This window comes from Bos taurus, chromosome 4, assembly GCF_002263795.3.
Source record: "Bos taurus isolate L1 Dominette 01449 registration number 42190680 breed Hereford chromosome 4, ARS-UCD2.0, whole genome shotgun sequence".
NCBI classification, from domain to species: domain Eukaryota; kingdom Metazoa; phylum Chordata; class Mammalia; order Artiodactyla; family Bovidae; genus Bos; species Bos taurus.
This window is the reverse complement of record NC_037331.1, coordinates 91,823,185-91,847,594: the sequence shown is the minus strand read 5'-3', so window position 1 is coordinate 91,847,594 and position 24,410 is coordinate 91,823,185. Positions and strand designations below refer to the sequence as shown.

Sequence of the window (24,410 nt, the reverse complement as noted above, 5' to 3'; positions counted from 1 at the left end):
CAGAAGCACTGATATCCCAGTAGCAGCAAGCAAAGCTAGTGCCCAGATCTTTGCTTTTTCATACCACTCTCCAACCAAGGCAGCCAGAGCTCCATGGAGATATGACTAATTCTAGGCTTGGGGCAGGTGATGTATAAGATAAATAAGGAGATACTCTCACACACACACACACACATAATAAAAACTGAACCCCATGAAAATGAGGATATGCCAAAGGGATACAGGAGCCAATTAAGAGTGCCCAATGGCCGAAGCTGGAACAAGTTGAGCAACAACAAGAAGAAGTAGTATATTGGATAATGATCCAAAGAGTAAAATTAGTCTCCATAGTCCATACTGATAGACATAAATTAGTGAACAGATAAGTGATGGTGTGTGCCACGTGTTCAGTCACTCCGTCGTGTCCGACGCTGCAATCCCAGGGCCTGCAGCCCACCAGTCTCTGTCCATGGAATTTCCCAGAGAAGAATACTGGAGTGGGTTGCCATTTCCCACTCCAGGGGATCTTCCCAACCCAGGGATTGAACCTTCGTCTCCTGTGTCTCCTGTATTGACAGGCAGGTTCTTTAACACCACGTCACCTGGCGTGCTGCAGTTCATGGGGTCACAGAGAGTCTGACATGACTAGGCCTTGGTGACTGAAAAACAACGACCCTGGGAAGCCCCAGATAAATGGGAGAGAAGTGAAAAAATCTCTGGGGCATAAGAAATCCAAAATCAATGTAATCACCCTCAAGAGGTAAAGTATAACTCCTCACTCTTAAGGGTGCCTTGTACTCAGGACTTCCTGCAGAAAAGTGCCGTCTAGAAAGGAGGGAAAAAGAGTAATTTCAGTGGGGAAACCTAATATATACTACCTCAGCAAGATGATCAAGGTCAACATCAACAGAGGTGAGTCATTTTGACACGTGCTGTGATGGGATATGATGAGAATGGCACTTCACCTTTTTGGATCTTCTTCCTCAAAACCTGTGTGTGTGTGTGTGTGCATGCGCACGCGTGTGCTAGTCACTCAGACATGTCCGACTTTTTGCACCTCCATGGACTGTAGCCCACCAGGCTCTTCTGTCCATGGGGATTCTCCAGGCAAGAATACTGGGGTGGATTGCCATTCTCTTCTCCAGGGGATTTTCCTGACCTAGGGACCAAACCCAGGTCTCCTGCACTGCAGGCAGATTCTTTACTGTTTGAACTACAAAACTCATAAGCCCAGTCTAATCATGAAGAAAACATCAGACAAATCACAGCGGAGAGATGTTCTGTAAAATACCTGACTCCTCAAAATTTTCAAAGTTATCAAAAACAAGAAAATCTGAGAAATCCTTACAGTCAAGAAGAGCCTCAGAATACCTGGTGACTAAATGTAGTGTCCTGGATGGCGTCCTGAAACCGAAAAGAGGATGTTAGGGGAAAGACTGAGGAACTCTAAAATAAAGCGTGGATTTTAATTATCAATGAGTGTTAGTTGCTCGGTCGTGTCTGACTCTTTGTGACACCATGGACCGTAGCCCACCAGCCTCCTTTGTCCATGGGGATTCTCCAGGCAAGAATACTGGAAGGGGTAGCCATTCCCTTCTCCAGTGGATCTTCGCTGCCTCAGGGATGAAACCCAGGTCTCCCACATTGCAGGGGGATTCTTTACCTTCTGAGCCACCCTTTCCACAAACAGCCACCCTTCCAAAAGGGAAGCCCTTTCCACATTGGTTTACTAATTATAACAAATACTGATGTAAGATGTTCATAACAGGGGAAACAGTGGGTGAGGTATATGAAAACTCTCTTTGAAATTTCTCTGTAAACCTAAGACTGTCCTAAAAAATAAAGCTTATTAAAATAAAATGTATTTTAAAAATGGGCCACTATCTGCTTCCCCAGATTCTTCACTGGAGTGGGAGAGCTTTGTGGAGCTCAGAGCTGGCCATCCCAGAAAACCAGATGAAACTTTGGGTCAGCAGGCAGGTGTGAAAACTCCAGTCAGGACGCTGCCCCTTCCCCTTGGGCAGGGCTAGTGTGCCCTGGCATACCCAGAGACGTATTCCGCACAAGTGACTTGGCCTCTGTGGTCTGAGGTGCATGGCGCCGGACCTAACAGCTTTGGGCTGGGCTCTTCCTTGCTGCCCTCACCCCAAACACCACGAGTTTCCTTGCCTGGCCTCCTGGAGTCCTTGGTTCTAACTCCCCAGCTCTGCTAAGGGTTGTGCAGGAAAGTGCAGACTCCCCACCCTGCCCAGCAAAGCCTAGTCCTGAGAGAAATGTGGGGAGGACAGAGCGCAGAGGTTAGGCACTCCTAGTGAAAAAAAGAAGGAAAAGGGGATGTTTTCTGTGTCCCCAGTTGAGAGGAAGTGCTCTTCACTCTCCTTGGCACATTCAGAGGGAGGGAGCTGAGTAGCCAGCGTTTCAGACACCGGCCAGGAAAGTGCTGGGATTTACAGAAAAGGGTCTCCCAGACCTGGCCTGGGAGAGCAGGGCTGGCGGTGGCGGGAGTTGCAGCTTCAGGACTAAGCTTGGGAATATCCAAGGAACTTGAAGATTCCCCACGTTTTTGTGTCCAGGAAACTACGCTGACTTTCAATTCGGAGACGTGTGCTGCCAGAGAGCGGTTTTGGCGAGGTGGCCAGGGCGCTCTGGAAAGCTGAGGACTGGCAGGAAACGGGGCTCTCTGGAAAGAGGGAAGTTAGGAGCCAGAACCCTACAGCTCACTAGGAGGGGCCACAGGGAGGGATAGCAATAGCCTGGAACTGGCGTCGCCACCCCCATTAAGTGCCCAAAGCCCAGGGTGAGGAGTCAGGGCAAAGCCTCCGGTTTCAGCTCCGGCTGCGCCCTGCCCTCTCCAGCTTTACGCACGGGCTTGTCTCATCTGCTGGCCCCATGAGGAGGGCAGGGGAACTCCAGCCGCTTCACCTGAGGACTGGTCTTTTCCCACAGCTTCAGGGCTTTATACCAGGGGCCCCCGAGGGCAGTAGAAGCCAGTGGTTCGGGCTCTATAACAGGGTGAGGGACAATCAGGAGTGGCCACGGCTGGCCTGGAGAGGGGCGCACAGTCGGGCTGGCGGGTGGCAAGACCTCTGAGTTAATGTATAATTGTGAGCAGATGGCGGGGGCTGGCAGCAGCCTGGGGCTTGGGCCCAGCTAATGAGGGACAATTAGCCCCAAGCCCGGTGGGGGCAGCGGAGAGAGTCAGACAGTGAAGGCAGATATTTGCTCCTCAAACAGTCTGGCGCTTTGGGCAGAGGGCTGAGTGGCTGAGCCTTTGGGCTGGCTAGGCTCCCCTTCGTCTCTTTTCCCTCCCCCCATCACCTCTGGGTCGAAAGCCTCTGTTTATTCAGACCCAAGAGTGTGTTGTAAAGGCGGGGGGAGAGGGTAGTTTATGGGGGAAATCACTGCCTCCACCATCTGCCAGGTCTTGTCCCTGCTCCCCCTGATACCCCTATCTCCACCCTCACACAGCTGTCCATGGGAATAGGGGGTCCGAACATGGAGCCTTTGGTCCCCAGATGCAGGGGCAAATAAAAGGGAAGAGATGAGGCAGGAAAAGAGGACTAAGATCAGGGGTACCACATGCCTTCCTCAGGACCTCCTCTCACCCAGGCATGGCTGAGCATTGGGACCAACAGTCCCAGCTGCCCTGGGAGTGAATTGGCTCTACAGCCACTGGGGCATGTGCTGTCCTGCCCCTGGTGCTGAAACCACCTGCTGCAGTCTGCCCAGGGCTCTGGACGAGCCTGAGGAGGCTGGAAAAGGAGGGGAGTAAGTAGCAGGGTAAGGGAGAAAACCCACTTTTGTGATACATTTGGCTCTGTCTTGAGAATGAGTTCCCAACCCTAGGATCGACCATGATATCCATGCCCTTGTTCCCCCAAAACCAAAGCATTTACCAATGAAACCTAGTCTTAGATCTCCACACCCTGATTACTTTCAGCCTGACTTCTGCGAGTCTCTCAGAATCCAAAGTATGGGATGGACCCAAAGAGCTTTCCATGCTGCCTCCTTCACAAGAGATCTGCCCATGCTGGAGGTGGCAACAGAGCTTCCATGCGCTGGGGGCTTTGTCTTCTTTCCAGCTGCTGGGCCTTCCACCCCAACAAAGATCCGGGTACCCTGTGGTGTCCACGGTGGGAACAGGAGTGTCATTCATAACTTAGAGTCTAAAACCACCATATCCTTAGTGGAATGGAGCCTGATAAATCTAGAAATGGATAGATACCCCACCTGCAACCTAACTCCCCTCAGAGGCTTATTCCCTCCATCAACCCTGTTGACAGTGTTCTGAATCCCAGGGTCCCCCAGTTCCTAAGCAAGACTCATCCTGGGCATCACCTCAGTCAAGGAGCCAGTTGGAGGTTTGGTTAGGACACTCCGGAAGAACTGGTGCCATGTGACACTCTTTTCTACACATACCTCATTCTCTGAGAGATTCATGGGCCAACTTGGCCAGTATTTAGGTGTTGGTCTATGTACCCATTTATCTTTTCAACCAACACAGGACTCAGGAGTTGACCCAGAACCCAAAAGTGCATTCTGGGTGGGAGGCTGTGTCCGTGGTTCTGGAAGTCACGTTTGGGCTTCTGAGCACCTGAAGACTTGGAGACACAGTCTGAAATTCCCCCATCTTCCTTATTCCTCATTCACTTCAGGAGTGCTGGCCCCTGAGTGGGTGTGCTCAGGGGCTGGGCGCCCTGGGTGAGACTGGCTCTGGTCCTGCTTCAGGCTGGCAGGTGGGGGCAACATGGGCTCCGAGGACTTCCAGTGGAAGGACACAGTGGGTCATTGGCTGTGGTTCGCCCTGAGTCAGGGCCGGCGTCAGTCAGCCCCATGCACACCTCCCTCCTCCTCTCTCCTCTGCTCATGGCCTGTGACATCACTGGCTGCTCCCAGAAGGCTGCCCTCTGCTCCTGATCACCGGGCTCTCTGTAGCTCTGGACCCCCTGGCGGGACTGAAGCAGAAACAGAGAGGAGGCTGTTACCAGGACCAGACCAGCACCCTCCCTGGAGACTGCAGGGGTCTCAGGAGCCCAGATCAGGAGCCTGAGACTCCTGAAGCGTCGAAGCTCTCACCTCAGTGCCTCCACACAGGTAGCTCACCTCCGGCTCATTGTCTGTTCTGCCTCCCAGGCTGGCTCCATGTCTTTGTGCGGCCAAGCCAACCTCTCTCCTCCTCTGTCTCTGCAGCTACCTCCTTCCTGCCCCTTCAGCCCCTTCTCCTGCTCTCCCATCTTGTGAGGACCGGTTGTCTCCTCAGAAAAGTCAATATGAATGTTGGAAATGTGTGGTGCAGTGACTGGGAATGGGTTACTATTTCGAGTTGGGGGGATTTCAGGTTTGGATATTGAACTTGAGCCCCCACAGCTCCTCTTGAGCTCTAGTCACTGAGGGGAGGACAGAGTCCTCTCAAGGAGTCAGGGCTTGGCTGATTTTCTGAGCTTTTGACACAGCCCTTTAAGTCCCCAGATTGACTTCCTTCTCTCCATTGTTTTTGTGGTGGCAGGGGTGGAGGCAGAGAAAGAGAGCCTCAGGATTAGAAGCTAGAAATTTCAGCTTCTGAGGAGGGACTGGCTTCTACACTTCCCTGAACTTCACTCCCTGGGTAGCCTCTTATTTGTGAGAACCCCAATTTGTCCCTCAGTTTTCTTTCTGGAGAAACCTCTGCCTGCCTTCCTGACTCTCTGGAAAGATGAGAGCTGGTAGGGGAATGTGTCTCTCTCTGTCTAGAGATGAGTGAGTAAAAGCTGTTTCAGTTCCTGAGTTTCTCAAGTCCCTCCTGAGTTCATTGTTTTCTCCCCAGCACTAGTCTCCTCTTCCTGGCTGCTCTGTGATCTCTTGGAGAGCAAAAGCCTTGTCCTTTTCCATTTTACTCCCTTCATCCTGAGCAACCAGCTGTGTACTCATAATTAATACCATGTTCAGTAAATAATTGCAGATTAGTTAACTAAGTCGAGATGGTGTGGTTATTACAGGAAAGATCGAAGCATAAGCTATTCTCTGGGGTGACCCCCAGACCTGCCGGGGGTCCAGGCATGAAAGGAGGTGGCTTCAACTGCCATGTCTAGCCGTTAAAAGCAAGACAGACATGGTGGTTCATGACCTGTGTCCCTAGCTGCCCAAAGACTCTCTCATGCTCACCTTGGCATCTATGCAGCTCAGAGACAGCCCTTTCCTGCTTCTCCCTCCCTCCCTTCGACATCCCTTCAGTAAATGGTAATTGAAGGAATGAGTGTCTGGCCTTGGAGAGCTGACCTCTGAGAGTATGAGATCTAGAACTCTCCAGAGTTAACAGGAAATAATAACCCCAGTGGGTTAGAAGGTGTCAAGAGAGGTGTCTTCTGGGAGACTTCAGGCTTGCTCATCTCTACTTCCAGGGGGTGGGGCCTGAGCTACAATGCCTGGGGGTAGAGACGAGCCCTGGTATCTCCCCAGACCTTCCTGGGGAGCATAAAACACAGAGCAAGACCCTCCTATAAGGTGCTCTGAAGGAAGCTTTCTGGCTGATGGTTTGGAGAACATAACCTGCATGAGACTGCAGGCAGAGCCTTGAATGTGGTTCCCAGCCCTGGACCAGGGTGATGGGGATCTGTGGTCCCTGGTGCTCTTCCTGGCTGGGCAGAACCTCCTGAGCTTAGGAGGCAGGACCCTTGCCCCAAGTGTATCACCTGCTGGGGGCTGATAAGACTTTTGAGGGATCTTAGCTCCTTGACCAGGGATTCAACCTGCATACCCTGCACCAGAAGTGCTGAGTCTTAACCACTGGACCGTCAGGGAAGTCCCCTAGCTCTGTGATGTTTTAATTCAAAGGTTTAGTAAAACGAATTTGAATCTTTGTAACCAATCTACTGGCAAATTTTATAAACCTTATCCTCTATCACAAAACCCCATCCCAAGATCATTCCAAGCGAGAGATTCCACCCAAAGAACCCTGGATTATTGTAGGCTCAGCCCCAAGAACAAAGAAGGACCTCCCAGGAGAAACTGCCCTCCCCAGTCTTCCCAGTGCCTGTCCTTTGAGAGGAGGCTCAGCCTGGAGCATGCCGCAAGATGGTAAGATGCCCGAGAGAAGCTGGAAGGACAGGTAGCAAAAGGAGGGAAGAAATGGCTCAAGGTTCTGCTTCCATCCACGTGGTTTCCTGTGCCCTTGGCCAGCGTTCTAAGGGAGCTCAGTCCAGACAGTCTCTCTGTTCCACCCTGTGTCCGTAAGCTCGGTAGGGCCAGTGCCTATGGCCAAGGAGCAAAGATTCACTCATGAGCCAGCTCCCAGAGAAAGTGGCATGTTTGGGGGACCCTGTGAGCAGAAGAGGGGCCATCCCCTGGGGAGAGGATTTTCTCTACGGTGGGAAGGCAGGCTGGAGGGGTAACCCTCTCCCAGGAGGGTCATCCTGGCCACAGGTGGACTGGAGAGAGGGGAGCTGCCGGGTTGGATGCCTCTTTCTCCCACCCAGGGATCAGCAGCGTGAACCAGCTAGGGGGGCTCTTTGTGAATGGTCGGCCCCTGCCCCTGGATACCCGGCAACAGATTGTGCAACTGGCCATCAGTGGGATGCGGCCCTGTGACATCTCCCGGAGCCTCAAGGTACGATGCTGGGCCCTTCACGCAGTGATGGGGACAAGAAGCGGGGAGAGGAGCCCCTTTAAGGCAAGTCCGGAGCTGGTGCAGACTGGGAGGGCCTTTGGGCTTGGGCTGCTCCCCTGAGGGCTGGGATAGGGAGCTTCAGACTTCTGAAGGTGGGGCTGGACTCCACTCTGTGGCCTTATAGCTTCCTCTGTCCCAGGGACACTCCTCCTCTGGCCATTAGGCCTTACCTGTCTCTGCCTCTCACCTGATGCAGGTATCTAATGGCTGTGTGAGCAAGATCCTAGGCCGTTACTATCGCACAGGTGTCTTGGAGCCCAAGGGGATTGGAGGAAGCAAGCCACGCTTGGCCACGCCGCCGGTGGTGGCACGAATCGCCCAGCTCAAGGGGCAGTGCCCGGCCCTCTTTGCCTGGGAGATCCAACGCCAGCTCTGTGCAGAGGGGCTTTGCACCCAGGACAAGACTCCCAGTGTAAGTGCTCTCCCCTCCCCAGAACTGGAAGTGGAGCCACAGACAGGCTGTCTGGGGAGGCAGAAGTAGATTCCTTCTTACTTTGCAGTGGGGCCTCCCAGGCTGGGGGCGGGGCTCCTGGGCTCGCTTCTGACCCAGAAGTTTCTCTTCTGAAAAGTGGTGAGACAGGTGAGATGAAGAAAGTATGGGGAGTGAGAGGAGGCTGCCCTTGGAAGTAAGGTGTTGGCTGGGACAGAGAGAGAGAAAGAGAGAGAATGTTGGGGAGACATCCTTAGGAAGCACCCCTGGCTCTGTGTACCATCTTCCTACTCAACACCACACGTCCTCAGGTCTCCTCTATCAACCGCGTCCTGCGGGCATTGCAGGAGGACCAGAGACCGCCCTGGATACATCTCAGGTTGCCAGGTGGGTCTTGGAGCTGCCTCCAGGGATGATCAGAGCCACAAGTAAGCATCTAACAGTTCCAACGTTCCTTTCTTGTTCTTTCTTGCATCACCCTCACCACAAGACAACCTAGAGGGCCTGGCAGGGGGTCTTATTCTCTCCTGGCAGGAGAGGATGGAGGCTCAGAGGAAGGGAAGCGACTTACCCAAGGTCACTAGCTAGGTGTTGGCAGGTCCTGGAACGGAGACCAGCTCCCTAGGCCCCAGGTTCTCAGGATCTGTTGAGGAGGAGGCAGGACTGGGGCTTCCACATCTTCCCTCTGCCTCGATCACAGCCTCTCAGACCACTTTTGATGTGGTCTGGTCACACAAGCCTGGACCAAACCTTGCAGCTGTCTCCCTCCAAATACTAAGCATGCGCCCCCATGGTATGGAGTGTGCCCCTCACCCAGTGCCCCTGCAGCAACCCCCGAGTACCGGTGGATGTCCCAGCAGTGCAGCTCCTCTCTATAGCCACACTGCCCCGGCCCCACAGCCCCGGAGGAATCGCTGTCGCAAACCTGCTCCAGCTCCTGTCTCCCTTTGCAGCTGGTCTGGGTCCAATTCCTCGAACTCCCCCCTGTGACTCTGAGGCTCCCCGGGGTCCCCACCCAGGAACTGGCCACCGGAATCGGACAATCTTTTCCCCAGGCCAAGCCGAGGCGCTGGAGAAAGGTGCCGGGGCTGGGTGGATGGGGGCCACAGAGGTGAGGACCTAGAGGCCTATAGGCCATGGCTGAGCGCTGGAGGCTGCAGGTGGCCCTGCCTCCAGGAGGAGGGCAGTTCAGGGTTGTCCTAGGAAGGGTGGGAGTTGGGGGGCTGCTGCTGAGGGGGAAGCAGGCCTTGTTCCTCTCCCTGTGCCCTTGCCGTGTGAGCCTCCATCTCTGCAGAATTCCAGCGTGGGCAGTATCCTGATTCAGTGGCCCGTGGGAAACTGGCTGCAGCCACCTCTCTGCCCGAGGACACGGTGAGGGTGAGTGAGCCCTGCTGCACAGCGTGCACAGGCCCGAAGCGTAGAGAGTCTGGGCCAGGCAGGCTTTGGGCTGCGGTAGAGAAGGGGGTGGGAAGGTGGAGACCAGCTCGTTTGGAGTAGAAATGAGACAAGCTCCTCCATGTTCCCCTGCTGCTGATTGCTCTCCCCATCCTCCCTCTCCACGCCTTGGTGCTGAGGAAGAGGTCAGAGAGCAAAGGCCAGAGCAGGAAGCGGGGAGGTTGGGTCTGGGGAAGGGTCTGCTCTCTGAGTCCAGGTCAGGAACATGTGGGTGAGAACGGTAGGTGCTGGGCCCTGGAGCGCACAGTCAGCTGCATGGTTCTGCCCTCCCTCAGATCTGGTTTTCCAACCGAAGGGCCAAATGGCGCCGACAAGAGAAGCTCAAGTGGGAGATGCAGTTTCCAGGTGATTTCTCAGCCCATGCATCTACTCATCCATCCACTCACCTTTCTTTTCCTTCCTTCCTTCTTCCCTTTCATTCCTTCCATCCATTCACATTTCCCTTCCTTCCTTCCCTTCCATTCATCCATCTATCCATCCATCCACTCACCTTTCCCTTCCTTCCCTCCATCCATCCATCCACCTATCTTTCCTTCCATCTATCCATCCACCGAACATTTACTTGGCACATCCCACGCATCAGATCTTGTACTGGATGCTGGACACACACAATCCTTGCTCTTCAGGGTTGCACAGCCCCAGATTTATCATCCCTAGGAATTAATCCTTCTTCCCCAGTCTTTTAAGATCCCGCGTTGGAGAGGAGGCAGTTTAGGGCTGTAGCATCAACCCCCTCCCACCCCTGCCAGAAGTCGTCGCCTTTCCTAAAACTTCCCCTGCCTCTCACCACCATCCCCTGCTCCACAGACCCTTGTTCCTCCTGCTGAGTGGATTCTCCCTTACCTTGTAGGTGGTTCCCGGGGTCTGACTGTACCAAGTGCCTCCCCAGGAATCTTCTCTGCACAGGTATCCAGGAGGAGGGGGAGTTTGTGAATCGGGAAGGCCGAAGGGGTCACTGCTCCTCCCATTCCCAGTAGAGGCCTGAGCTGGAATTCACGATGCCCTGGGCCCCCACAGTGCATGCTTCCAGGAAGCGCCATCCTCACAGTCTACTGTGTGAATGGCGCCCCCTGAAGTTGTTCAAGATACAGCCTGGGGGCAGGGGTCCTGGCCGTGCTAAACAGGAGGCGTCGCTGGCAGCTGAGGGCTTCCTCTTGCTTTCCACGCAGTCCCCCGGCAGTGTGTCCAAGGCAGTCCTACCTACCCTGGAATCCCTGGGTCCCTACTATCCACTGCGCTGGGGGACAGCATCAGAGGGGTGTCTGAGTGACACCCCACCACAAGCCTGTCTCCAGTCCTGCTGGGGTAAGAATCCTTGCCAGGCTGCGCTCCTGCAGGGTGTGGGGAGGGCAAACCAACTCCTTGACTCACCGGAAGGCCCGATCTCCAGTCAGGTTTATCAGGGGAACCTCAATACAGCTTTCCTAATTCCTTGCATGGCCCACAGAGTTGGGGAGACTAGCACCCCTGAGTGTATACTACCATTGACGGCTGTAGCAGGAAGACGGGGCGGGATTGGGATCTGAGTGTATATATCCAGGGTAAAGAGCCAACATCTGCCTCTCTCCCCAACAGTGACTTGGAGGGCTGGGGTGCCACCAGCAAGCCCAATCTCAACCTCTCTTCATCCCTGCAGGCTACCTGCCCCCCACAGCTGAGCTTCCTGGGCTCCATCCTGCTTTGCCATCCTTGCCCTTCCTTCCTCTGCCCCCATCACCAGTCTTGGTGCCCGTCAGGCCTTGCAGTGGCCTGGCTCCCCACTGTGAGGTCTGGGATGAGGAAGGAGGCTCAGTATGGAAAGGAGATGTGGTGGGGGGGATATGACCCCACCTGTCCAAGCAAAGCACGGCCCCTCCTCCTTCCTGTGTCTCCTCCTCGTCTGTGGACCTTGCCCCTCTTGTGCGTCACCTGAGTGGAGAGGCTGTGCTTAACCACATGTCACATTGGCCTTACGAGGCTTCCAGTTGGCAGTAATAAAAACATTTTTAAAATTGGCAGTAGTTCTGTTGTCCATCATGTTTTTAAAGTGAGTATTCATAATCCCATCCCTGCATTTAACAATTATAAGCAGTTTGCCCTCTGTCTGTCTAAATATCTATGAAAATGTGTATCTAGCTAGCTATCATCTAATATATTTATGTGTTTACATGCTATGTATCTAGCTACTGTCTATCCATCCAATCTATCGAATCTCTGTATGTATGCATGCATGTATCTGCACATGTATGTATATGTATCTGCCTTGGTGTTTTTGTGCTCATATACCCACACGTATGCACACGTACAGATACTGATAGCACCTCATGGCCTGTCACCCCTGAGTCCTCCAGCATGCATCTCCAAAAAATAAGGGAAGTTTTCTTACATAACTACAACACAGTGACCACATCTAAGAAAATGTCTAATAATTCCTTAATCTAAGAGACGTATGAACTCCTTAATTGCATATGTATTTTCTGCACAGCGGCAAACAGAGAGGAAATGCCCCTTTTTATATTCTGCTTCTCCCTTTATATGTGCTCCTGGGGCATGTTTGCTTGCTTCTTCTTTTCTGAAAGTTCCAAATCATCTCAATTTTGTCTTCCTAGAGAGAGAAATCTCCAGGCTCCTCCTGGGAAACCTAGGGATGTAAGAAAAGAGAGGGACACGGAGGAACGTGATGGAGGGGATATTTGGAGTGAGGGGTGGGCTCATCTCTCCAAATTCTTTCCTTTTTGAAGAGATGGGGATGGAATGATGATGGTGCAAAGTGACGGTCAGGACAGAGTTTATTTACTCCCATCTGCAAAGGTACTGGTCCAGAAGTTATCCTTCAATAAGTCTCTTTATCATAAAATACTCTAGAGCTGTGCTGCCAGTAAAAGTAGCCACCAACCAAATGTGGCTAGTAAAGTGATTAAAATGAAACAAAATGAAGAATTCAGCTCCTCACTCACACTGTGTGTGTGCTTAGTCACTTCTGTTGTATCCGACTCTTTGCGACCCTATGGACTGTAGCCCACCAGTCTCCTCTGTCCATGGGATTCTCCAGGCAAGAACACTGGAGCGGGTTGCCATGCCCTACTCCAGGGGATCTTCTGGACCCAGGGATTGAACCTGAGTCTTCTGCATCTCCTGCATTAGCAGGCAGATTCTTTACCCACTAAATCACCTAGGAAGTAGTCACATGTGCCTGTGGCTACTGTGTTGGACAATAAGCATTATAGAACATTTCCATCAGCACAGAGAGCTCCATGTGACAGCACAGCTCTACCATGAAATTCCAAGGATAACAGAGCATGACCTGCCTCTGCCCTGCTTCTCTGCTCTCAACCTGGGGCCCCACTGGACAGATGGCCCAGGGAAATGGCCAAGGTTTTGTTGGGGGACTGAGACTGTGCCATTCACTTCAGTGACCAAACTGATCTTAGCAATGGAAGCAGCTGGAAGCTGAAGCCCCATGGCTGAGCACATTCAAGCTGAGGATGGCAACTTGTGGGGAGCATAAAAGCGTGCACACACATCTGTGTGTGTGTGTGTGTGTGTGCGCGCGAGTGCGCGCGCGAGCACGCACACACATGTGCGCATGCACGTGCGTGTGTCCCTGGGCACATACATTCCTGTATGTCTGACTATATCTATTCAGGGAAGGCTGAAGAAGAGATTCTGCATTAAATGACTCCCAAGGTCTTATCTCTGAAGACTATTCCACACCACTGCTGCTGCTAAGTCGCTTCAGTCGTGTCTGACTCTGTGTGACCCCATAGACGGCAGTCCACCAGGCTCCCCTGTCCCTGGGATTATCCAGGCAAGAACACTGGAGTGGGTTGCCATTTCCTTCTCCAGTGCATGAAAGTGAAAAGTGAATGTGAAGTCGTTCAGTCGTGTCCGACCCTTAGCGACCCCATGGACTACAGCCTACCAGGCTCCTCCGTCCATGGGATTTTCCAGGCAAGAGTACTAGAGTGGGGTGCCATTGCCTTCTCCGATTCCACATCACATCTCTGGCCTATTCTTAACATTGTCTAGGAAAGGAGATGCCCTGGTCCTTAGCGTTTGCAACCTTCTCTTATTGCATTAAAATGTTTACAAAATTCTTTCATATTTCTTGAGGAAAAACATACTTACGGAAACTTGACATCACTTTCCTCTACCCAAGCAGAAACTCTCTCAGCTTCTGGTTTCAGCTTCTCTTCTCAATAAACTTAAAAGCCAGGGCCTAGTTGTGGGATGATGCAGTAGGGCTCAGGCTTTGAGAGTGTTTGAGAAGCTGTCTGGATGCTGCTTTATATAATATTGAGATAGCAATGAGCAAAAATTATTCCCTTTTCCACTCCCTTTCAATTCTGATTGCATCAAAGAGAAAATTTTCATTTTGGTTCTATTCTGTAGCCACTCTGTAACACTTGTTAATCTGGTTTTTTTTTTTTTTTTTTAACGGACGGAAAGGGAGCTTCAGGCTCTGAACCTTGGTCAAGGAAGGGAAATATGACTAAAATTTATGGCATCACTTTGGTTTCATTATATTCTTTTTTTTTTTTTGTCTTAGTATATTCATTTTTATGGTCACTTTCTACTCATGGCTTCCCTGATAGCTCAGTTGGTAAAGAATCCACCTGCAATGCAGGAGACCCTGGTTTGATTCCTGGGTTGGGAAGATCCACTGGAGAAGGGATAGTCTACCCACTCCAGTATTCTTGGACTTTCCTTGTGGCTCAGCTGGTAAAGAATCTGCCTGCAATGTGGGAGACCTGGGTTCAATCCCTGGGTTGGGAAGATCCCCTGGAGAAGGGAAAGGCTACCCACTCCAGGATTCTGGCCTGGAGAATTCCACGGACTGTAAAGTCATGGGGTCACAAAGAGTTGGACACGACTGAGCAACTCTCACTTCATTTCTGCTCATGGCAAGTGATTCTGGTCTTCCATTTTATGATAGTGATTAAAATATCCCTTTCTAAATAAAGGTACTTAAGAGCCTATGTCAAGAAAGGCATTAATGGGGCAGATGGTATGCCACTAAGGGCCAATGTTATGAAGACAGTGCAAGAAAGACACCCATTTTGGAAGCTCTGTTTTGATGGAAAGAGTCATGGGCATCAGGGTCTACTCTAATTGAAGAATTGCATCAGAGGTCTCTGCTGGTGCTACTGCTGCTAAGTCGCTTCCTTCATATCCAACTCTGTGCGACCCCATAGATGGCAGCCCACCAGGCTCCCCTGTCCCTGGGATTATCCAGGCAAGAACACTGGAGTGGGTTGCCATTTCCTGTTCCAATGCATGAAAGTGAAAAGAGAAAGTGAAATGCTCAGTCATGTCCGACTGTTCGCGACCCCATGGACTGCAGCCTACCACGCTCCTCCGTCCATGGGATTTTCCAGGCAAGAGTACTGGAGTGGGGTGCCATCGCCTTCTCCCAGTCATAGGCAAATCACTTCAGCTCCCTGTAAACGGTGGGCAGTGATGGAGAAAATACCTGTTGCGTCCTACTGACTGGATCAAAAGGAAATGATAAGGTGGTATGGTCGGTAAGCTATGGAGGGACAGTGGGCTATATATGCATAGGCTGTCATTACAACTACCTTGTGCCTATAGGATTAATAATCCTTCCGTTGTCGTAAGCCAAAAGGACATCTAGTCATATCTGGATTGTGAATCCTTCAGGGCGAGGCTTATTCCTCATGGGACCTCTGGGAAAAGTCTAGTGATTCTGGAGGGGACAGGGAGAATCAGTGGAAGAATAGGTTACCATTTGGTTTCCCCTCTTCTGGACACCACTTGAAGTGACCTGGAGTCTCAGTTGCCACCCACATTCACACCTCTACTCTCAAGTCAGATGCACACCAGGGTCTTGGGGGTGGCCGTTTGTGATGTATTGTTGCTTGAAACAGGTGTTTTGCTAAACTGGGTAGGAAAAGTTGTGTTACAGATATTCTTCTCATGGATCTTGACTCTGGGGTTCTTGTTTGGTTTAGTGTAGTAGTTTCTCCTGGAAGATTTAGATTTCCATAGGTGGCATCCTGTTGACCTGGGGAGGAAAGAGGAAATAGAAACCTTCAGTTGGTCACTTGCTAATTTCTAGCATTTAGGAAAAAACCTGGTGAGACCCAGTGGGAAGAGAGAAGATAAAGTCATTTGTTCCTATCTTGAGGAAGTGCCACGGGGACGGAGAAGAGGTTAGTTTATAGGAAAGAGCAGTAGAAGTGATTTAGAAAAATCCAATGAATGGTGCAAAATACCATCAGAATTCACAGGGAGACTACAACCAACAGGTTAGACTTCCTAAGAATTCAAACTGACTTGAGGAAGACATCTGATGGCATGAGGGTGTGCAAGGTGCCAAGCTGTTTACTAAGCATTTCACTGTCATCAGCTCATGTAACATAATAGTCCCACGAGAGTCACACTATATTCCATTTCACCTACAAGAAACAGACTTTGAGAGGTTCATTGGCCCAAGGTCAAACAACCAGTTTTGCTAATAAGCATCAAATTAGAACCCAGCTCTGAGTCCAGAAATGATCTCTTAACCACTTTGATGAAATGTCTACTAGAATGTCAGGCCTGGAAAGAGAAATCTAGTGCAATCCAAATCCTTCATGGAATAGATAAGGAAACGACTTAGTGGGATTTCCTTTTGTTTTCCCGTTTGCCACAATTAAAGGGTTTATGTAGAAAATCAACAGAAGATGAAGGAAAAGAGTGAATGAATATGGGGATCTCTATCTAGAGGCATACAGTCACTGACCCCTCATATCACCCTATGAAACAGACATTATTTCCATTTTACAGATAAGGAAACCAAGGCCTAGAAATGTTGGAGCAATTTCCTTGGGGTTACAAAGCTAGTAAGGACCATGCCTTGCTAATTTTGGTTCCAGGTCTATATAATATCAAAACTGAATCTCTTTCTACAACATCCTCCTGACTTCCTAAGCCAGGAAAGAGAGGATGATTGTGAAGGGGCAGGGCTAAGAGGAATGAGGTACCCTGAAGAGTTATGAACAGGGAAAGATGGAATGGAGGCATCAGCTTAGAAAAGTAGACTTACAGTGGAGAGGAGATCAGGTAGGGATGGGCCTGGTGGCTGGGGAGCCCTTGTTGCACTGCAGGCTCTTGGTGGAAAGCCTGCCACACAATTGTGCCAGTAATTATGGTAATTACTAAGGAGCAAGCTAGGACCAACCTAGACAGCATATTAAAAAGCAGAGACATTACTTTGCCAACAAAGGTCCGTCTAGTCAAGGCTATGGCTTTTCCTGTGGTCATGTACAGATGTGAGAGTTGGACTGTGAAGAAAGCTGAGCACCAAAGAATTGATGCTTTTGAACTATGATGTTGGAGAAGACTCTTGAGAGGCCCTTGGACTGCAAGGAGATCCAACCAGTCCATCCTAAAGGAGATCAGTCCTGGGTGTTCATTGGAAGGATTCATGCTGAAGCTGAAACTCCAATACTTTGGCAGCCTCATGCGAAGAGCTGACTCATTGGAAGAGACCCTGATGCTGGGAGGGATTGGGGGCAGGAGGAGAAGGGAATGACAGAGGATGAGATGGCTGGATGGCATCACTGACTCGATGGACATGAGTTTTGGTAAACTCCGGGAGTTGGTGATGGACAGGGAAGCCTGGCGTGCTGTGGTCCATGGGGTCGCAAAGAGTCGGACACGACTGAGCGACTGAACTGAAGCACTCAAGAGGCTCTGCCAAGGAAATACTGGAGTTTTCAGGGTTTGGTGAAGGGAACACAAGGGAGGAAGCAGAGATGGCGCTGAGTCTTGAGCCTGAGTATTTGAGAGGATGGTGGTGCCCTCTATGGCCATGGGGAAGGCAAGAAGGATCACCTTTGAAGGGGAGGGTGAGGAGGCTCATTTGGAGGAGATGGCAGGATGAAGTCAAGTCAACTGTCAGTCAGAAAGTTGGAAAGAGATGAGGTTAGACTTCAGGAGAAGGATCAGGCTGCAGATAAATCTGGGTGCCATTAGTACCCCCAAGGATCTGAGGTGTAGGGGTAGAACGTACCTAGGATGGAAAGGATACCCTTCAAAGTTACCAGTCTTCCCTACAAAGGGGGAAAAACTCTGCCTGTTAATGAAGAGAGACAGATATACAAGTACCCCCTCATCCTGTCCCCTGCAGTCTGACTTGCAAGCACAAGAGTCAGTGTGATGTGATAGTGAGAAGCCTAGATCTGACTCCTCCTCTCTCCAGCAAGTCTAGGTCTAGAAGCCCCATGAGAAAAGGCACGGATTTGGAATAAAGGTTGGGAGTGGATCCAGCCATGGGACAGATGCCAGCCTGGGGTGCATATTGGTCTTGCTCTCACATGCCTCCGCACCCTCCTCCCTTCTTCTGCTGCTCCTCATCAGCTTCTGCTCCCAGACCCCTGGGTCCTTACCTAAAATTCCCAAATACACTCTTTGGTAATGTCTTCGCTGTCTGCCAACAGGGTACCACTTCTGTCGGATCGCATGTAGAAGCCATTGGGTGCCAGCACCGTGAGCAAGTTGCTGCCCTGAAGCTCGATACAGAAGTTGAGGGCGAACTTTCCCCAAGGCCGAAAGGTGCCAAAGGATGTTATTGACCAGAAGGATCCACCCTGTGCTGGGGAGGGAAGAGCTCAGATTGGTGGGCCATTCTGGAGTTGGGGGGTCTCTCTCAGTACAGCCTCTGAGGGGGCTCCCAGGAGGCCCGCCACCCCTCCCGGACTGCCCTACCCTGCCTGTCTTGGCAGGTCGCTCTCTGGGAACATAGGAGGGCAGGTTTCTGTTCTGTCCACCAACTCCAGGAGACTTGCAGTGTAAGAGCAAACAAAAACTCTGTTTTTTCTCCTATGAAAAGTGGGCCCTGAGTGGCAGTCCCTGAAGTCTTAGTTGAGGCTAAGGCTGGGCTAGATCATGAAGCCAGGGATGAGGAAGTAGAGCTACTCACCTTGGAAGTGGTAGATGCCCTGGCGGCAGGGCAGCAGGTGAATGCAATCTGGCTGATCCATATTGCACTGCAGGAGGTCGTGTTCTGATGAGGTACCCACATACCCATACCGACCCCGCAAGGCGAGGAAGGAGCGGTTGGCTAATCGAATCCCAAATTCCTCATTTGGGCCTGAAAGAAGCAGGAAGAAGTTATTTGGATGGGCTGTCTCTAGATGCTTTCCCAGATGGAAGCAGGGAGACGGGCCCTGATGGCAAAAGGGTATCATCAATATCCTAATATTTAGTGAACAGTTATCATGTGCCAGGGCTCATGCTAGGTGCTGGTGAAATGTTTATGAAAGCACTCATTACAGCATGGAGGCCAAGACATTTTAATATTCTTCTTTCCTTTGAGATGAGTGAATTATTGAATCTTCATGGAAACCTCTGAGGCAGACAGATTGGCTATCACCTCCACTGATGATAGAGACAATGAAACTGAACCTCAGATAAGGGGGTTACCCAAGTGATGATGAAAAGTCAGTGACTCAGCAGGCTGTTGTTCAGTTGCTAAGTGGATCTGACTCTGCGACCCCATGGACTGCAGCACACCAGGTTCCCCTGTCCTTCACTATCTCCCAGAGTTTGCTCAAATTCATGTCCTTTGAGTTGGTGATACAGCAGGTGATACAGACCTGAATCTTCTGCCCCCAACCGTGGTGGTCTTTCTACCATAACCATAACTTTCTACCATAGCTTCTGCCAAGCTCCCTCTGAAAGCGACTCTGACTTGGACTAACCTGGCAGGGGCTGCTTTGCCTACCTGGAACGGTGGCACTGGCCATCAGCAGGCCATTGGCTGCGATGCCCAGGAAGCGTCCATTGGGAGACTGCAGGAGGATCCTGCCACAATTCCAGTGCATACGAAAGAAGGTTTCACACTCCACTGGGTGCCCATCAGCCATCACTGCCCTATGGCGTCTCTGAGGAGAATATTGGGAACAGAGCAGGGAAGCAAGGACTCAGACTCTCAACTTTTTTCTTGTAAGTTTTATTCTTAGACTCTCCTTCCCATATTCCACCCTCTAGCTCTCTCTCTCTCTCTTTTTTTTTTTTTTTTAATTCTCTCAGGGTATGCTTATGCCTTCAGATGCTTTTTTGGAAAACATGTTGTGAGATCAGCTCTCCCACTTCTCCAGTCTGTGCTGTGTCCATATGGAGAGAAATGAACTTTGGCCTAGACTCCAAAATCGTTTCAAAGTGGATCATAGACATAAAAGTGAAAGTCAACCTATAAAACATCTAGAAGAAAACACAGGAGAAATTCTTTGTGACTTTGAGGTAAGCAGTGATTTCCTGGGGCCAAAAAAAAAAAAAAAGGCACTAACCACTTATAAAATGGAGAAATTGGACTTCATCAAAATTAGAAATTGGTGCTCGAAACACACTATTAATCAAATGAAAAGGTCAGTCATAGACTGTGAGAAAACGTTTGCAATGCATAAATCTGACAAAGGACTTTATTTTAGAACACACCAAAACTCTGACAACTCAATAAAAAGACAAGCAACACAATAACAAACAGGCAAAAGATCAGACACCCATCAGAGAAGATCTACAAAGGACCAATAGGCACATGAAAAGATGCTCAAATTTATTAATTATAAGGGAAATCCAAATTAAAGCCACAATAAAATAGGCATTACACATTTAATTTTAGAGTGGCTGAAGTTAAAAAGACAGGTAAGACCTAGTGTTAGTGAGATGGAGCAATTAGAACTCTCACACATTACTGGTGAGAACGTAAAGCAGTACAATGACTTTAGAAAACTGCTTGAAATTTTCTTAAGAAGTTAAATACACATTTATCACATGACCCAATAATTCCACTCCTACCTATTTGCCTACGATAACTGAAAAGCACAGGCCCACAAAAAGGCTTGTACATGAGTGTCCATAGTAACTTTGTTTACAATGGCCCAAACTAGAAATAAGTCAAGTATTCATCAATAAGTGAAGGTATAAGTGAATTACGTTTGTGTTTGTGATTAGTGTTATGGAATACAATCCATCAATAAAAAGGAACAAACTACTGATACATGTGACATCATGGACAAATTTCAAAAACATTATCCTGAGTGAAAGAAGCATATATGCTGCGATACTGTATGATTCCATTTATATGAAACTCAAGAGCAAGCACATCTAATCTATAGTGACAGAATGCATATTGGTGGTAGTGGGCAGGGCCACAGGGGAATTTCTGTGATGACAGAAATATTTTCTAACTTGTGACATGGTTGCAGCATGATTGTATATATTTGTCAAAACTTATTGAATCGTACACTTAAAATTTGAGCATTTTATTGTGTGTAAGTCATGCCTCAATAAAGTGTTTTTAAATTTTCTTTTTTTAAAAGAGGCCTGTTTGGATGAAAGTGTGCCCACTGGATGAAAATAAGAGTTTATTGACAAGGACCTCCATACTTCATCTCATCATCAGATCATTTGTCCTGAAGAAGGAAAAAGCGAGTCCAGAGAGGGAGATTTCAGGGCTTAAGGGTTCTCTTGTCCAGAAAGTCAAGGTCTCACCTGGGCTAGGTAGCAGCCATTGGCTGAACGAAGCTGCAAGGTGGGGGTCTCGTTGTCACATTCAAACTGGAACAACGACATTGGGCTTATGTGCTCAGAGGCAGCACACACCTCCACGTCTACAGAGGAAGAAGATGTCAAAAGAAGCCTGAGTCTGGCCCCAGTCTCAGTCTCAGCCCCTCCTCCACACTGGATAACTGGCATTCCCTCTGCTTTCCCTCCTCAGCCTTTCTCATCTTGGCCCATAGTAGCCTGGAGAAGACTCGGGCCACTTTTCTTGCAAGTCTGTGACCCTACTTTATAGCCCATCTCCATGGCATCAGAGATCCTCTGGGGACCTCAGGATCTTCCTTAATCACCAGGTTCAAAAATCCTCTCTGATCCCAAACAAATTTTCCTCTTTTAAGCAACCAGCCCTCCCTCCCCCTGTGGCTGTTAGACCCAGCACTTGCCGTAGATGACGGAGAGGAACTTCCGAGCCTTGGACGTGAGGCTAACCCATGTTGGGCAGCGCTGTAGGATGAACCACTCCTCGCCTCCATGGGGATTGGAGCCCAGGCTCAGGAGCAGGCGTGTGCCCTGTGGATACAGCATGCCTCCCTCCCCATCGCTCAGCGCCACAAGCCCTCCAGGACGCACTTGCATGTGAAAAGCTGTCTGCGTTGAGGGTTGGGAGACCAGCCGGTCTAAGTGGGACAAGAAGGTGTGTGCAGAGGTCTCCAGGTGGTAGCATCCATCTTGGAAGTGCAACAGGAAGCCGCATTCCTCCAGACAGGGAATTGGTGCATCTACCCAGACTCGGCCCATGGTAGGGTCAGCCCGGGCATAGCAGTGGTTGAGGGGGCTGAAGAGGATCACGTGGACATGCAGGGCTGGCCGGGGGGTCCACATGTGGTAAGCTGAGAGGACCCGGGAGGTACAGAAAACATCCTCGCCATCAGATTCCAGGTAGCGACCACTGATGATGCACTGGAGGGTCCATTGGCCATTGCGGTGGAAACGGATGAGGAAGCACCCATGATGGCTTGTCCTTGGCCGCCCGTAGCACAGAGAACCATCTGCCTCGCACAGAAGGTAGAGACCCTGCAAGCTTCTTAGTCGTACCACAGCCTGTGTTTCATGCTCATTGCTCACTAGGATCTCCCAGGTCTGGAGGCATTGGGAGGGAGAAGAGGGAAATTAGTCCTGCAAAAAGGCTAGACTGAGGAGCCCTCTATCCATCACCCCTGGCATCGCTCCAGGACCTTCACTGAGATCAACTACATTCCCTCTACATAGGCCTCCTAACTGTCCTCTCTTCTACTCTCATGTTCAGCGGTAATCAAAGGATCTCAGGGTACTTCCACCACTGGAGCCAAAGGGCTTCTCAAGATCCCAAGAGACACTGTAGGTAACCACCTCCTCCAGGTAATGGAAGGTAAAACTCCTTCTCTCTTCCTTGATCACTTCCTTAAATACCTAATTTTCCAATAAAAGCTTTGGGTTAAGTCTTTCTTCTCTCTTTTCTCACTATTTCCTCTGGACAGCACAATCAGCCAACACATCCACCCACCAGAACCACTTTTCCAACACAGCAGGAGAAAAGCAAGACTTCTGACAGGCAGGCCATGGGGTCCGGGGATAAGGATGGGAGCACAGACAGTCGAGATGCAATTGTCTGTTTCAGCTGTGATCAGCTTTGTTACAAGCAAGAGGAACTTGTTACTGCCTCTCTCTCTAGCACCATCCCAGAGGTGCCTACAGCACTCTGTAAAATAAAGACCAACTCTCCAATGGCTTCTAGAGTACCCCATTCTCAAATTACAGCCAAGATGTAGAACTTGCAGTAACTCCACTGGTCCAACCTCCCCGGACGCCTGCAATCCTGCCTTCTAGCTTGGGCTCTCCTCCTCTCCTTTTGGTGATAACACAACCCTTCTGTGCTGGGATAGAGGATGGGGAGCAGCCAGAGCAAGACAAGGTTAGCAAAGCCAGGGCTGAGGCTTCACCATGTGGGACAGGTTTAGAGACAGGGAGATGATGCAATGGAGGCCTGTGAGCAAAAGCCTGGCTTGCCTTCTCAATGGCAGAGCCTAGAAAAGTGATTAGGTTGAAAACATATCCACACGCGCACACACACAGACACACAGACACACAGACACACACACACACACACACACTCATACAGCGTGGCTACCAGGAAAAAGGGTTCCAGTGCAGGTTTGCTCTGTTACCTGTCTCCGGCCCAAGCCTTTTGCTGTAGCTGTCACCGTATTCTTAAATGGTTCATAAGTGAGGTAGGATCCTGCCCAGCTGATGAGCCCAACCCTTAGGTCCTCGGCCCTGGGTTGTCTTGGCGTCCACTCCACCTCCTCCATGGGGCCAGCCCCACAGGTGATGACTCAGTCCAGCCCAGCCTTCCCCCCAGTGGTGAGGTTCCACAGGCCATAGGGCCTGGAATCAGGCCCTTAGTACCCACCGGAAGATGTTTCCAGAGTAAACTTCCAGGCAGAGGCTGGACCAGGGCCCAGCGCCTCTGTGACCCGGGAGCATTGTGACTGTGGGGGCTGTGCCTTGTCCCACCATAGAGGGGAAAGGGCACTGCCCAGCAGCATCAATCCAGAGGAAGTGGGTCCAGAGCCTCTGGCACTCGCCTCCCCACATCCCTCCAGGCATCAAGGTAGCTCAGTCTGAGAATCAGAACTCAGCCTGGGCCAGCGACCACGTGTGATTTCAGGCAAGTCTCTCCCCTCTTCACTTGTGTGCCTCATTTTAATCACAGGGTAGAAATCAACCTCTTTCCTTTCTAGGAAGTGGATTCCTGGCTCCCTTGGGGCGCAAGTGTTTTTAGAATTCAAGATATCCAAGAAAGATCTATTAACTTTTACGGCTCTTGGGTGGATGAGGCCGAATGGTCTCAGGAGATACTTTTCAGTGAGTGTAAGGAAACCCTAGATACTCATCAAGGGTCAGATTACTCATGCTTATCAGAAAGGGCTGGCTTGGGGGCAGGGTACGGAGAATGGCCCAGGGCACCCTCCTCAGTCCCCAAGGGTGTTGCTGCTGGCAGCCAGCCAGGTCGCCCCTAAAGATACCAGCCCCTCCCTCACCAGTCTCCACTGGCCAAGAGCCTCCAGAACCCACTGCCTCCAAAGCTCATGGAGAAAACCAGTCTAGCCCCTGGAGAAACCAGCAACATGAAATAAGGGAGAAAGGTCAAAAGAAATAGTGGTGGTGATGGTGGGTTTGTCGAGCTTTGCTGGAATGCAAAGGGAAAAAGGCAGAGTGAACCACACTTGGAGAATACTCTACACACTTGATCCTATACCCGTATCTTCCTGTTCCCTGTAGGTGGAGTCTTCCCAGGTAGAAAGAGCGCAGTGGTGCACAGTAAGGGACTATAATCCCCATGCCCTGTGTGCATGCTAAGTCACTTTAGTCCTGACT

The 24,410-nt window shown here is 50.5% G+C and overlaps 2 protein-coding genes across 3 annotated transcripts; one reads left to right on the top strand and one right to left on the bottom strand.

The window, feature by feature from the left end:
* The first annotated feature begins 4,726 nt into the window (after positions 1 to 4,726).
* On the top strand, positions 4,727 to 11,464 carry PAX4 (paired box 4). The gene is given in 12 exon segments (XM_024990953.2): positions 4,727 to 4,799; positions 4,915 to 5,073; positions 7,284 to 7,561; positions 7,818 to 8,033; positions 8,363 to 8,438; positions 9,005 to 9,130; positions 9,346 to 9,428; positions 9,782 to 9,851; positions 10,357 to 10,412; positions 10,676 to 10,815; positions 11,148 to 11,214; positions 11,216 to 11,464. Coding segments are annotated over 12 exon segments (1,401 nt in total). The 3' UTR covers positions 11,273 to 11,464.
* A 512-nt stretch (positions 11,465 to 11,976) lies between these two features.
* Positions 11,977 to 23,494, bottom strand: FSCN3 (fascin actin-bundling protein 3). 2 transcript variants are annotated; one of them, XR_009494259.1, is made up of 8 exons: positions 23,198 to 23,494; positions 21,437 to 22,133; positions 20,985 to 21,103; positions 19,216 to 19,375; positions 18,412 to 18,582; positions 17,879 to 18,079; positions 15,232 to 15,510; positions 11,977 to 12,126 (listed from the first exon to the last, which is right to left on the bottom strand). XR_009494259.1 is itself a non-coding variant. In XM_015470662.3 (7 exons), exons 1-6 carry the CDS (start codon positions 23,339 to 23,341, stop codon positions 17,879 to 17,881), a joined length of 1,497 nt encoding a protein of 498 aa, XP_015326148.1. In that variant the 5' UTR covers positions 23,342 to 23,491; the 3' UTR covers positions 15,334 to 15,510. The 2 variants fall into 2 exon arrangements, 1 of the variants encoding a protein (XP_015326148.1); XM_015470662.3 differs by lacking the exon at positions 11,977 to 12,126 and having other exon boundaries at positions 15,334 to 15,510; positions 17,879 to 18,084; positions 23,198 to 23,491.
* Between the last annotated feature and the right edge of the window lie 916 nt (positions 23,495 to 24,410).